The sequence below is a fragment of the Lolium perenne genome, chromosome 1, assembly GCF_019359855.2.
Source record: "Lolium perenne isolate Kyuss_39 chromosome 1, Kyuss_2.0, whole genome shotgun sequence".
In the NCBI taxonomy this organism is placed as follows: domain Eukaryota; kingdom Viridiplantae; phylum Streptophyta; class Magnoliopsida; order Poales; family Poaceae; genus Lolium; species Lolium perenne.
Genome location: NC_067244.2, coordinates 247,703,151 through 247,714,574, shown reverse-complemented (window position 1 = coordinate 247,714,574; position 11,424 = coordinate 247,703,151). Strand labels below are relative to the sequence as shown.

Genomic DNA, 11,424 nt, shown 5'->3' with positions numbered 1-11,424 from the left:
CAGCGTGTCTTGATCTCCCCGGCAACGGCGCCAGAAAAAATCCTTGATGCGTGCAGTTGACACACGTCCGTTGGGAACCCCAAGAGGAAGGTGTGATGCGTACATCAGAAAGTTCTCCCTCAGTATGAAACCAAGGTTATCGAACCAGTAGGAGTCAAGGAACACGTGAAGGTTGTTGGTGACGGAGTGTAGTGCGGCGCAACACCAGGGATTCCGGCGCCAACGTGGAACCTGCACAACACAATAAAAGTACTTTGCCCCAACGTAACAGTGAGGTTGTCAATCTCACCGGCTTGTTGTAAACAAAGGATTAACCGTATGGTGTGGAAAATGATGTTTGTTTGCGAAGAACAGTAAAGAACAAGTATTGCAGTAGATTGTATTTCAGATGTAAAAGAATGGACCGGGGTCCACAGTTCACTAGTGGTGTCTCTCCCATAAGATAAATAGCATGTTGGGTGAACAAATTATAGTTGGGCAATTGACAAATAGAGAGGGCATAACAATGCACATACATATCACGATGACTACTATGAGATTTAATCAAGGCATTACGACAAAGTACATAGACCGCTATCCAACATGCATCTATGCCTAAAAAGTCCACCTTCGGGTTAGCATCCGCACCCCTTCCAGTATTAAGTTGCAAACAACAGACAATTGCATTAAGTATGGTGCGTAATGTAATCAACACAAATATCCTTAGACATAGCATCGATGTTTTATCCCTAGTGGCAACAGCACATCCACAACCTTAGAACTTTCTGTCACTGTCCCAGATTCAGTGGAGGCATGAACCCACTATCGAGCATAAATACTCCCTCTTGGAGTTACAAGTATCAACTTGGCCAGAGCCTCTACTAGCAACGGAGAGCATGCAAGAACATAAACAACATATATGATAGATTGATAATTACCTTGACATAGTATTCCATATTCATCGGATCCCAACAAACACAACATGTAGCATTATAAATAGATGATCTTGATCATGATAGGCAACTCACAAGATCTAACATGATAGCACAATGAGGAGAAGACAACCATCTATCTACTGCTATGGACCCATAGTCCAGGGGTGAACTACTCACACATCAATCCGGAGGCGATCATGGCGATGAAGAGTCCTCCGGGAGATGATTCCCCTCTCCGGCAGGGTGCCGGAGGCGATCTCCTGAATCCCCCGAGATGGGATTGGCGGCGGCTGCGTCTCTGGAAGATTTTCCGTATCGTGGCTCTCGGTAGGGGGTTTCGTGACGAAGGCTTTAAGTAGGCGGAAGGGTAGGGTTGGAGGCGGCGCGAGGGGCCCACACCATAGGGCGGCGCGGGCCCCCCTCTGGCCGCGCCGGCCTATGGTCTAGCCACCTCGTGGCCCCACTTCGTATCCTCTCCAGTCTTCTGGAAGCTTCGTGGAAAAATAAGACCCCGGGCGTTGATTTCGTCCAATTCCGAGAATATTTTCTTTGTAGGATTTCTGAAACCAAAAACAGCAGAAAATAGCAACTGGCTCTTCGGCATCTCGTCAATAGGTTAGTGCCGGAAAATGCATATAAATGACATAAAGTGTGTATAAAACATGTGAGTATCATTATAAAAGTAGCATGGAACATAAGAAATTATGGATACGTTTGAGACGTATCACCGACCTCGGGGTCTTTCGCTCTATCACCAAGGTCTCCGTTGGTGATGGGACTTCGACGGCTTTCTGGACTGACCTTTGGACCGGCAATACTCCCCTGTGCGAGCGCTTCCCTGCCCTCCACTCTCATTCCACCCGGCTTAACATTAGCGTTGCCACGGCTCTGACTTCTAACCTCCGCGACACCCTTGGACCGCGCCTCTCGCTGGCCGCGGAGACCGACCTTCGCACCCTTCCTAATGAGCCGAGCTCTGTGGTTCTAAGCTACGACTCCCCGGATTCCCGTTGCGACCGCCTCACTAACAAACAACTCTCGAAGAAAAGTGTCTATATCAATTCTTTCAGGCACCTGCAGATTGACGAGGTTGCAGAGAAGGTCTGGAGGAGTGCGGCCCCTCTAAAGTGCAAATTTTCGCCTGGCTCGCCTGGAGGAAGCGGCTCCCCACAAATGAACGTCGGTTCCGACACCACCTTTCCACTACGGCTGCCTGCCTATCCTGCTCCCAAGACGAAGATACAGACCACATGCTGCTTCTCTGTCCCCGCGCCCGGGAAGTCTGGAGCTTTTCTTCCCGAATTTTAACACTAGCGGCCCCTCCCGCCTTGCTGACCTTTGGGCAATGCGATGTGGGACCTACGAGGAAATAACAATCATCACTACTATCACCTGAAGTATCTGGAAAAGAAGAAATGTCAGGACTTTCACCGGTATTGTTGAAGAAACCCCCTTGGTCACCCGTAGGTGCATCGAAGACGTCAGGTTTTGGGCTCACCGTTGTACCACCCCCTCTTGCTCCTCCTCTCTTAATAATTGGTGTAATAGGTTTGACCCGCCTTAAACCCCCACCCCTCTATGATTCCTGTACGTTTTTGATGTTATTTAATTGTTCAGGCTGGCCTAAGCCCGCCGTAACCCCGGTCAAAAAAAGAAATTGCACATAGGGAGCTCAGAACAGAAAAACTCTGCCAAGAACCCTCCTCTCCCCTTTCCCTCCTCCTTCTCCGGCGGCGGCGAAGATGAGCAAGTGGAACTACGTCGTCACGGCACACAAGCCCACCAGCGTCAGCCACTCCTGCGTCGGAAACTTCACCGGCCCGCACCAGCTCAACCTCATCGTCGCGTACGCACGCCACTCCACTCCCTCTCCCCCAATTTATGCCGCAGGATACGCAGGATGTGATATCCATATCCCAGGGGTCTCTCTCCGGCGGATCGATTTTTCTCTTGGCTATCTGGGAGGACCTGGGCCTGTCACTCTAGCTAGTGCGGCAACACGACGGCAGGCAGGGCAGGCTGCAGTGTTTTCTCTAGTCCTCGGCTATTGAGCTAGAATGAAACTGAAACCAGGCTAGGCTGATGTGAAAAGTGAAATTGAGATGAGTAGAGCCGTCCAGATGCAATGAATATGCACGCTTGAAGATGTTGAGTTCATTATGGAAGTGTGCCGTATGTGTTTATTTCGAAAATTGGAATGTGAAACTAGTTAGTTATCCAGATGCAGTCACTGTATGCACGCATGTCGGCGTTGCGTTCATCCTAGAAGTGTGCCATATCTGTTCAGAAAGTTCGCTAGCTTGTTCAATTTGGATGCCTGTGTTTTTCTATGTCCGGGTACCTGCTAGGCTGCTAAATCCTTTTGCTAAGTGCGCGTGGTTGCCCTGCTTTCAGGAAATGCACCCGCATCGAGATCCATCTGCTCACTCCACAGGGCCTTCAGGTCAGTGATCCATGCCACCGAGGAGGGCCATATGTGCTGCTTGTGCCTTTCTGTAATTTGTGCTCACTTGATATCCTGCTACTGCAAAACCATGACGTTTGTTCTGCTCGCAGCCTATGCTAGATGCACCGATATACGGAAGAATCGCGACGATTGAGCTCTTCCGTCCTCATGTGAGTTAATGTGCTGCTTTTCATATATCGCAGTTGTCTTCGTGCAGTATTTCTGTCAAAGTAATTTACTGTCTGTTTCTCCCCTTCAGAATGAGACTCAGGACTTCATTTTCATCGCTACGGAAAGATGCAAGTTCTGTGTCCTAAAGTGGGATGGGGAAAAATCAGAGCTTCTCACCATGTTGGTAGAACAAAATCACATTGTCACTCTATAGGATAACTTCCGAGAGTTATTATCGTGTTTCGTATGGAATTATAATTTATTTGTATTATGTAGATCCATGGGAGATGTTTCTGATCCCCTTGGCTGCCCTACGGACAATGGACAGGTTGCACCCCTTTCCATGTTCAAACTCTTTTTTTTGGGTTGCGAAATTATATCACGTTCTTCCTATTTTTGATCTTCACCTTTCCATGCATTAAAGAGAGAGTGATGCACTTAGCAATGATACTACTGGATGGCCTTTGATTTATAATGCAGATTGGAATTGTTGACCCTGACTGTAGGCTTATTGGTCTTCACCTCTACTATGGATTATTTAAAGTAAGCCTCTGTTACTTCTGTTCTTATGGATCTTAGTCATCCATCCTTGGTACCAAACTGAATTGATTCTTTCTTTATCAGGTTATACTGTTTGACAACAAAGGACTGCTGATGGAAGCTTTTGATATCAGGTACTAGTATGTCAGTGAATAACTAAATGGTTTTGCTGATTGAACCGCTCATTTAGTGATAATAATGGGTTGCTCAATGGGAGGAATTCTTACAGGATCCTATTGTCTTTCATTAGAAGCAACCATAATGTACTTTGTTTCAATTTATCAATTTTATATTTATACTTGTGTTGCTTGACCTGCTATCATTGTAGAAAATGCATAAAATGATTAAGGTTATTTTATGTTTTTGCTTCGCATGCTTGATGGTCAAGACAAAGTCACCATTTCTCATGGTGGCGCGGAAATCTTATGGATATTTATGTGCTTCTGTGCTATAGCTACTGTCAGGCTTATAGAACAGTTGTTGCTAGAAGTTCACGATAGAGTTAATGTTTCATGAGGAATAATATTCATTAAAATATTTGACCCTATTAACTTAGATGCTTTTGCTTACTTATGCCAGACTAGAAGAGCTTCCAGTATTGGACATCAAGTTTCTGTATGGCTGTGTCAAACCTACAATAGTTGTCCTCTACCAGGTTTGCTCAAGCTTCTTCTTAGTTCTTACACACTTTATACTATCAATGTCAAAATCCAGCGTTGCAAAGTATTGAACTACATCAATCATGAATCACTACTCTAATGATGAATATGACTTCCTCTATTTAAGGTTTGCCATTATTCTCAACTGGAGCAAATGTTTGGTTTACACCTGTAATCCTTGCTGTTTCTGTATTTACTTTTAAAGTGTAGTCTGTTCACAACTTGCAGGTGCTTAACTTCTTATAGGCTGTATGTAATAAGTTACTCAGGGATGTTCATAAGATTAATTCTCGAGATTTGTGGCTATGTTGTCCAACGATTTAGTTTTGATTTAACAATTCACAATATGTGTTCTCGCTATATCATCTGCACTATATGATATTGCTCTTGTGATTCTACTTTCGACTCGGCAACACAGTTCAATAATCAATACTGCTGGGATAGTTACTTGATTATCTTTGCAGCCATACTCTAAAGTCTAACATGATCTGCATGGTTCTTATACTTGTTGATTGTTGTGAAATCTTGAGTCATCCCTGTAGTACATATGTACTGATTTTTTACTTTTAACATCAAGCTGTGCCGTTGATGTAACAATATATTTTTTTGTCTTCTGAACACTGACTGAAGGCACCCTCTCCTTATTGCTACCCGCCCAACCTTAGGGTTCCTACTTTACTGATTATGCTACAAATAACTTGGCCATTGATAAAATAGTAACAGATCTTGATCAGTTGCATTTTCCATGCTATATGTCAGGATAACAGCGATGCAAGGCATGTTAAGACATATGAAATTGCACTGAAGGACAAAGACTTCGTTGAGGGTCCTTGGTCACAGAACAATTTGGACAATGGTGCTGGTCTTTTAATACCTGTACTGGCTCCACTTGGTGGTGTTATAATTATTGGTGAGGAGACAATAGTTTACTGCAATGGCAATTCTGCATTCAAAGCTTTGCCCATCAAACAAGTAATACTTCTTCTTATATTAGTTGTATTCTTGTTGAGTCAATTACATGGTGTGTATTTTGACATGCTGTAATTATCTTCCATATCTTGCTCAGTCCATCATAAGAGCTTACGGACGGGTTGACCCAGATGGTCCCCGCTATTTACTTGGTGATAATACAGGCACTTTGCATTTACTTGTGCTTACCCAAGAAGAAGAAAGGTACCTTACCATGTACCATTTCGCAACTAACAGAATCTTGATCTACTACTTACATATTTTCTGTTCTCGTGTATTCCTTACGTTCTAGGGTAACTGGTTTAAAAATTGAGCACTTGGGAGAGACTTCAATTGCATCGTCAATATCGTATCTTCATAATGGTGTTGTCTATGTTGGTTCTCGATTTGGTGATTCACAGGTGGGTCAATAGCAGATTATGTTACAAGCTACCACTATTGCTTCCTATTCCATGCTACATAGAACAACTTACATATTGGTACCATGTAGCAATTCAATAACATGTAGCTATTTAACCGTCCATTCAGATAAATATTCTTGCATCTCCATTGGCAACTTCTACTTGTACTTATGTTAAATTGCTTGGAAATCAAGTTACTCTCAGCTCCACTTAACAAAAAGGAAAGGAAGGGAAATCAGGAAAAACTAAAAAAGGAAAACCAGTAGCAACTAATTAGGTACTGCTTCGACACAAAAGCATGTACGCATGTGCAATAAAATGTGCGCACTTACGGGAAAATACAAAACTTCCATTCATCTCTCTGTTGTTATTTTAATGATACCTGCACTGAAATATTCATTGGTCTTGACAGCTCGTAAAGCTGAATCTCCTACCTGATGCAACTGGTTCGTTTGTTGAAGTTCTTGAACGATATGCGAATCTTGGACCCATTGTGGACTTCTGTGTGGTTGACCTTGATAGGCAGGGGCAAGGTCAGGTGGTCACTTGTTCAGGAGCATTTAAAGATGGATCAATTCGGGTGATTCGTAATGGTATTGGGATTAACGAGCAGGTATTGAATTAAAGGTGACCATTTTCTTGCTAGGAAGTTACTAGCCAAACTTCACAAATAGGAAGTTAAGTTGTATATCTTCTCTCCTCAATTAGGCTTCAGTAGAGCTGCAAGGAATCAGTGGATTATGGTCATTGAAATCTTCCTTCAGTGATCCGTACGACATGTACCTGGTGGTGAGCTTTATAAGCGAGACACGATTCATGGCTATGAACATCGAAGGTGTATTAGAAGAAACGGAGATAGAAGGCTTTGATGCACAAACCCAGACTTTGTTTTGCCAAAATGGCATCAGTGATCTGCTTATACAGGTATTTTTCTAACCATTTGGTTTGTTTTCCTTGCTTCATAAGCCATAAACGGAGTATCCCAGTAAAAGTAGATATGGTGGGTTAGGAAAGCTAAATGAAACACTATATGGAAATGGATGAACCCTGAGTAAAGAATGGAATTATTGTGGACTATTATAATGGTATTTAGTGTGTGTTTTGTTGGTGCCCAATGCATACGTACCAAATATGGGCACGAATTGACATCTTTTGGTCAAAGATTCATGCACCTTGTTGCAAATCAGTTGGTAGGCATCCGTGAGAGGGATGGGTGAATTTTCATGGGCAGCCAACATTTTGGCAACAAAACCAAGCAAGATAATCTTTTTTATAGGTGACCACTTTCTTCGGTATCGCTAATTTGGACAACAATCGAACATATTCTCGAGCCATATTTTGTGGCAAGTTGTAGCATCAGGTTTCTGTTCATCATTTAAAAAGGTTGCACGACTATGCTGCACGCCTACTGTTTTAAGAAATATTAATATCTTATCACCTATTTTTAATGTCAGATTACTGCTAATTCTGTTCGGTTAGTCAGTTGCACTTCCCGGGAGCTAGTGGATCAATGGAATGCACCAGAAGGATTTTCAGTCAATGTTGCATCAGCTAATGCCACCCAGGTGGGTATCTTTGTGGGTTCCCCTCTTTTTCTTTGGGCAAATATTATAGCGCTTCTAGTAAGAAATGAGTTAATCCCAATGACGACCAGCTTAGTAAAACATGTATGTGAGGGAAACAACTTTCCTGTAGCCTGTATTCATGTTTGAATTTCTCATCAATATACACATGGAACATGCATAGTCTGGCAAATACAAACTGAGCAAACCCAAGAAGTGGTTTAGAGAGGAGAATCATAAGCAAGAGATGAGATGTAACTTATCAGCTGTCCTATTGATTGATACTGTTGATATGTCCTTTCACTTTCAGTAACTGTTCCTTATTCGTATGCCTTTCAATTCTGTCTTCATATTTGTACTTGCAATTTTATATACCGTCATACCCATTTTGTTTATTGCTAACTTTGTTTCCTGACTCCAAAAACTTTGAATCCATATAGTTGACCATTTTTGTAAGTGTATGCATTGTGACATGTTTTTACCTTTTACCTACAAAACAATGCATGTGTGTTTCATTTCAGCCTCTTGTGTCTGGACTTTAGGGTACTTGCTTGTAAGTCTTAGTGGACTTGTAGATGCACGCCAACATACTCTGTGCTTGACAATCCTAAATACAAATGAATTTGATACTTCGCTAGTTAGCTTTCTGTTCTGACTTCAAATACACATTATCTGTATTGCAGGTCCTGTTGGCAATCGGTGGTGGTCATGTTATTTACCTAGAGATTAGGGATGCTAAGCTGGTTGAAGTGAAACATGCACAGCTAGAACATGACGTCTCCTGTGTTGATTTGAACCCAGTCGGCGAGAACCCACAGTATAGTTCTCTAGCTGCTATTGGGTTATGGACTGATATAAGTGTTAGTATATATTCACTTCCTGACCTTAAATTAATCAGGAAGGAGAATTTAGGTGGAGAAACAGTTCCTCGGTCTGTTCTGCTATGCACCTTGGAAAGGGTATGTTGCTGACCTCACTTTTCATTAAATTAAAAGAGTGCTAATATAAGTGGCTTATGCTTGCTGCTTGTCTTTTCAGGTTTCGTATTTGCTTTGTGCTCTTGGAGATGGCCACCTGTTCAGTTTTCTTTTAAATGCAAGTACAGGTGAACTAACTGATAGAAAGAAGGTTTCTCTTGGTACCCAACCAATTACCCTTCGTACATTCTCATCGAAGGGTACAGCTCATGTGTTTGCTTCATCTGATAGACTGACTGTTATCTATAGCAGCAGTAAGAAGCTGCTGTATAGCAATGTCAATTTGAAAGGAGTTAATCATATGTGCCCTTTCAATACAGCCTCTTTTCCCGACAGGTTACTATCTTTCTCACACAGAATGACTTGTTTATTTAGTTCCGCAGTTTAATGCGTGGTATACCTGTATCAGCTTTTGTTTACAAGTAGGAATGAACCTGACATATCCGTCCAATAGAGCTATTTATTCCGTACTCGTTTTCTCATCTGACTCAATATTGTCAAGTAACCTCCCTTTGTACTCAACGCATACATGCCAACACTGTCGTTAACATTCACTGCGCTAGTTTCTTACATATTACACCATAATTTTTTTTTGAGTAGATTATCGCTGACTTGATAGTGTCTTCTAATATGCTAATTGAAGCATAATTTTTGCTAGTGCTGTTCTACTTATACTACGGGCTTCTCACATGGTCCTCATATTTCATTCCAGTAGTTTCTTGCCAGCATGTACTTGGAAGCTGTACTATTATCTTATATCCGTATATGTGCTTCTAAGTTACTTTTGTTCGGTGTATATCACAGCCTTGCAATTGCTAAACAAAGTGAATTTTCTATTGGAACTATGGGCTATATCCAAAACCAGAAGCTCCGCACGATACCGTTGAATGAACAACCAAAGCGTATTTGCCACCAGGAACAGTCCAGTACACTGGCGGTCTGCACTTCCAAATACTTAGACAGTGGGGAGCAAAGCGAGGCACATTTTATTCGTCTGTTGGATCATCAAACTTTCGAGTTTCTGTTTACACATCCACTTGATCAATATGAATGCGGTTGCTCCATGATTAGCTGCTCATTCTCAGATGATAATAAATTCTATTATTGTGTGGGAACATCATACATTTTACCTGATGAGTACGAACCAGCAAAGGTAATTATGTGAGGAGTTTCCTTAATGGTCTGTTTTTTCTTTTCAATACTCGTTCAGTTTACTTCCTCTTGGAGCTTATTGTTTCAGTGATTATGTCTTCATTAATATTTCCTGCACATTGTACTTCTGTGCCTATGCATCTTGGTGCAGGGCCGGATCCTCGTATTTGCAGTTGAAGATGGAAGGTTGCAATTAATTGTAGAAAAAGAAACAAAAGGAGCTGTCTATTCTCTAAATGCATTCAATGGGAAACTGTTGGCAGCTATCAATCAGAAGGTGCAATTATATAAGTGGATGACACGGGAGGATGGTTTGCATGAGCTGCAATCTGAGTGCAGCTATCATGGACACATACTGGCCTTGTATACCCAAACCCGTGGCAATTTCATTGTCGTTGGAGACCTGATGAAATCGATATCCTTGCTTGTATACAAAGTAAGTATTGGCTGTTTACTTGTATGCTTGGCATCTAATGCACATGCCCACTAATTTTCTTCTTCTTTTACTTCTGAGCAGCATGAGGAGAGTGCAATGGAAGAGCTTGCTAGGGATTACAACCCAAACTGGATGACTGCGGTTGAGATGATCGATGATGATATCTACATCGGTGCAGAGAATAGCTATAACCTCTTCACTGTCCGTAAGAACAGTGATGCGGCCACAGATGAAGAGAGGGGCAGGCTTCAGGTTGTCGGGGAGTACCACCTTGGAGAGTTTGTGAACAGGTTCTGCCACGGTTCACTTGTGATGCATCTCCCAGACTCTGAGATGGGCCAGATCCCCACGGTCATCTTCAGCACAATAAACGGGGTCATTGGCATCATCGCCTCCCTGCCCCATGACCAGTATGTGTTCCTCGAGAAGCTCCAGGCGACCCTGGTGAAGTTCATAAAGGGCGTCGGCAGCCTCAGCCACGAGCAGTGGCGGTCGTTCTACAATGGCAAGAAGACGTTGGATGCCCACAACTTCCTGGACGGTGACCTGATTGAATCGTTCCTGGACCTTAACAGAGGCAAGATGGAGGAGGTGGCTGAGGCGATGTCGGTCCAGGTGGAGGAGCTGCTCCAGAGGGTGGAAGAGCTGACGAGACTGCACGAAACGATGCCGCGCCATGTACATAAAGAATGATTCTGTGGAGTTATTTGTAGTAACATTACTTTCCACTAACGTTTGATAATGTGTATCTTTTCTCTGTGCTGATGTAGAATTTTACCGGTGAATTGTCGTGGTTTACAAGCATGACATTGCCTTAAGACTTACCATATCTTCCTTTGGCTGGTTATGCATAATAAAATCATGACCAGAGACAATCTGAAGAAAAGGAATATCAAAAGACCAGAAGAATGTGTCTTGTGTTCTTGAAAATAAACCATAGACAACTTATTCGTTAATTCTATTGTTGCTAAGAATATATGACAAAAGATAATTAGTTTCTTTGGCAGACCAATAGGAAGTTAGGAACTAGGAAATAATTAGATACTTTTTCCCATTTTTGGATTGCAAATGAAAAAAACTATGCTTTAAACACCATTTTTGTTGCTGTGTTATGGTCCATTTGGAGACTTTGGAATGATTTAATATTCAATGGAGTGACATAGCTTAGGGCCTGATCGGAACAGAGGACCCAAAATA

At 42.4% G+C, this 11,424-nt stretch overlaps 1 protein-coding gene across 3 annotated transcripts; it reads left to right on the top strand.

Moving 5' to 3' along the window:
- Positions 1-2,569: 2,569 nt before the first annotated feature.
- On the top strand, positions 2,570-11,056 carry LOC127327540 (DNA damage-binding protein 1). 3 transcript variants are annotated; one of them, XM_051354319.1, is made up of 20 exons: positions 2,570-2,760; positions 3,309-3,357; positions 3,471-3,530; positions 3,620-3,711; positions 3,808-3,859; positions 4,012-4,074; positions 4,156-4,205; positions 4,651-4,726; positions 5,490-5,702; positions 5,797-5,903; positions 5,992-6,100; positions 6,513-6,713; positions 6,809-7,024; positions 7,555-7,665; positions 8,346-8,479; positions 8,561-8,621; positions 8,701-8,975; positions 9,444-9,792; positions 9,943-10,227; positions 10,309-11,056. In XM_051354319.1, exons 1-20 carry the CDS (start codon positions 2,657-2,659, stop codon positions 10,918-10,920), a joined length of 3,219 nt encoding a protein of 1,072 aa, XP_051210279.1. In that variant the 5' UTR covers positions 2,570-2,656; the 3' UTR covers positions 10,921-11,056. The 3 variants fall into 3 exon arrangements, with proteins under 3 accessions (XP_051210279.1, XP_051210278.1, XP_051210280.1); XM_051354318.1 differs by having other exon boundaries at positions 8,346-8,621; XM_051354320.2 differs by lacking the exons at positions 2,570-2,760; positions 3,309-3,357; positions 3,471-3,530 and having other exon boundaries at positions 3,620-3,715; positions 8,346-8,621.
- The last annotated feature ends 368 nt before the right edge of the window (positions 11,057-11,424 follow it).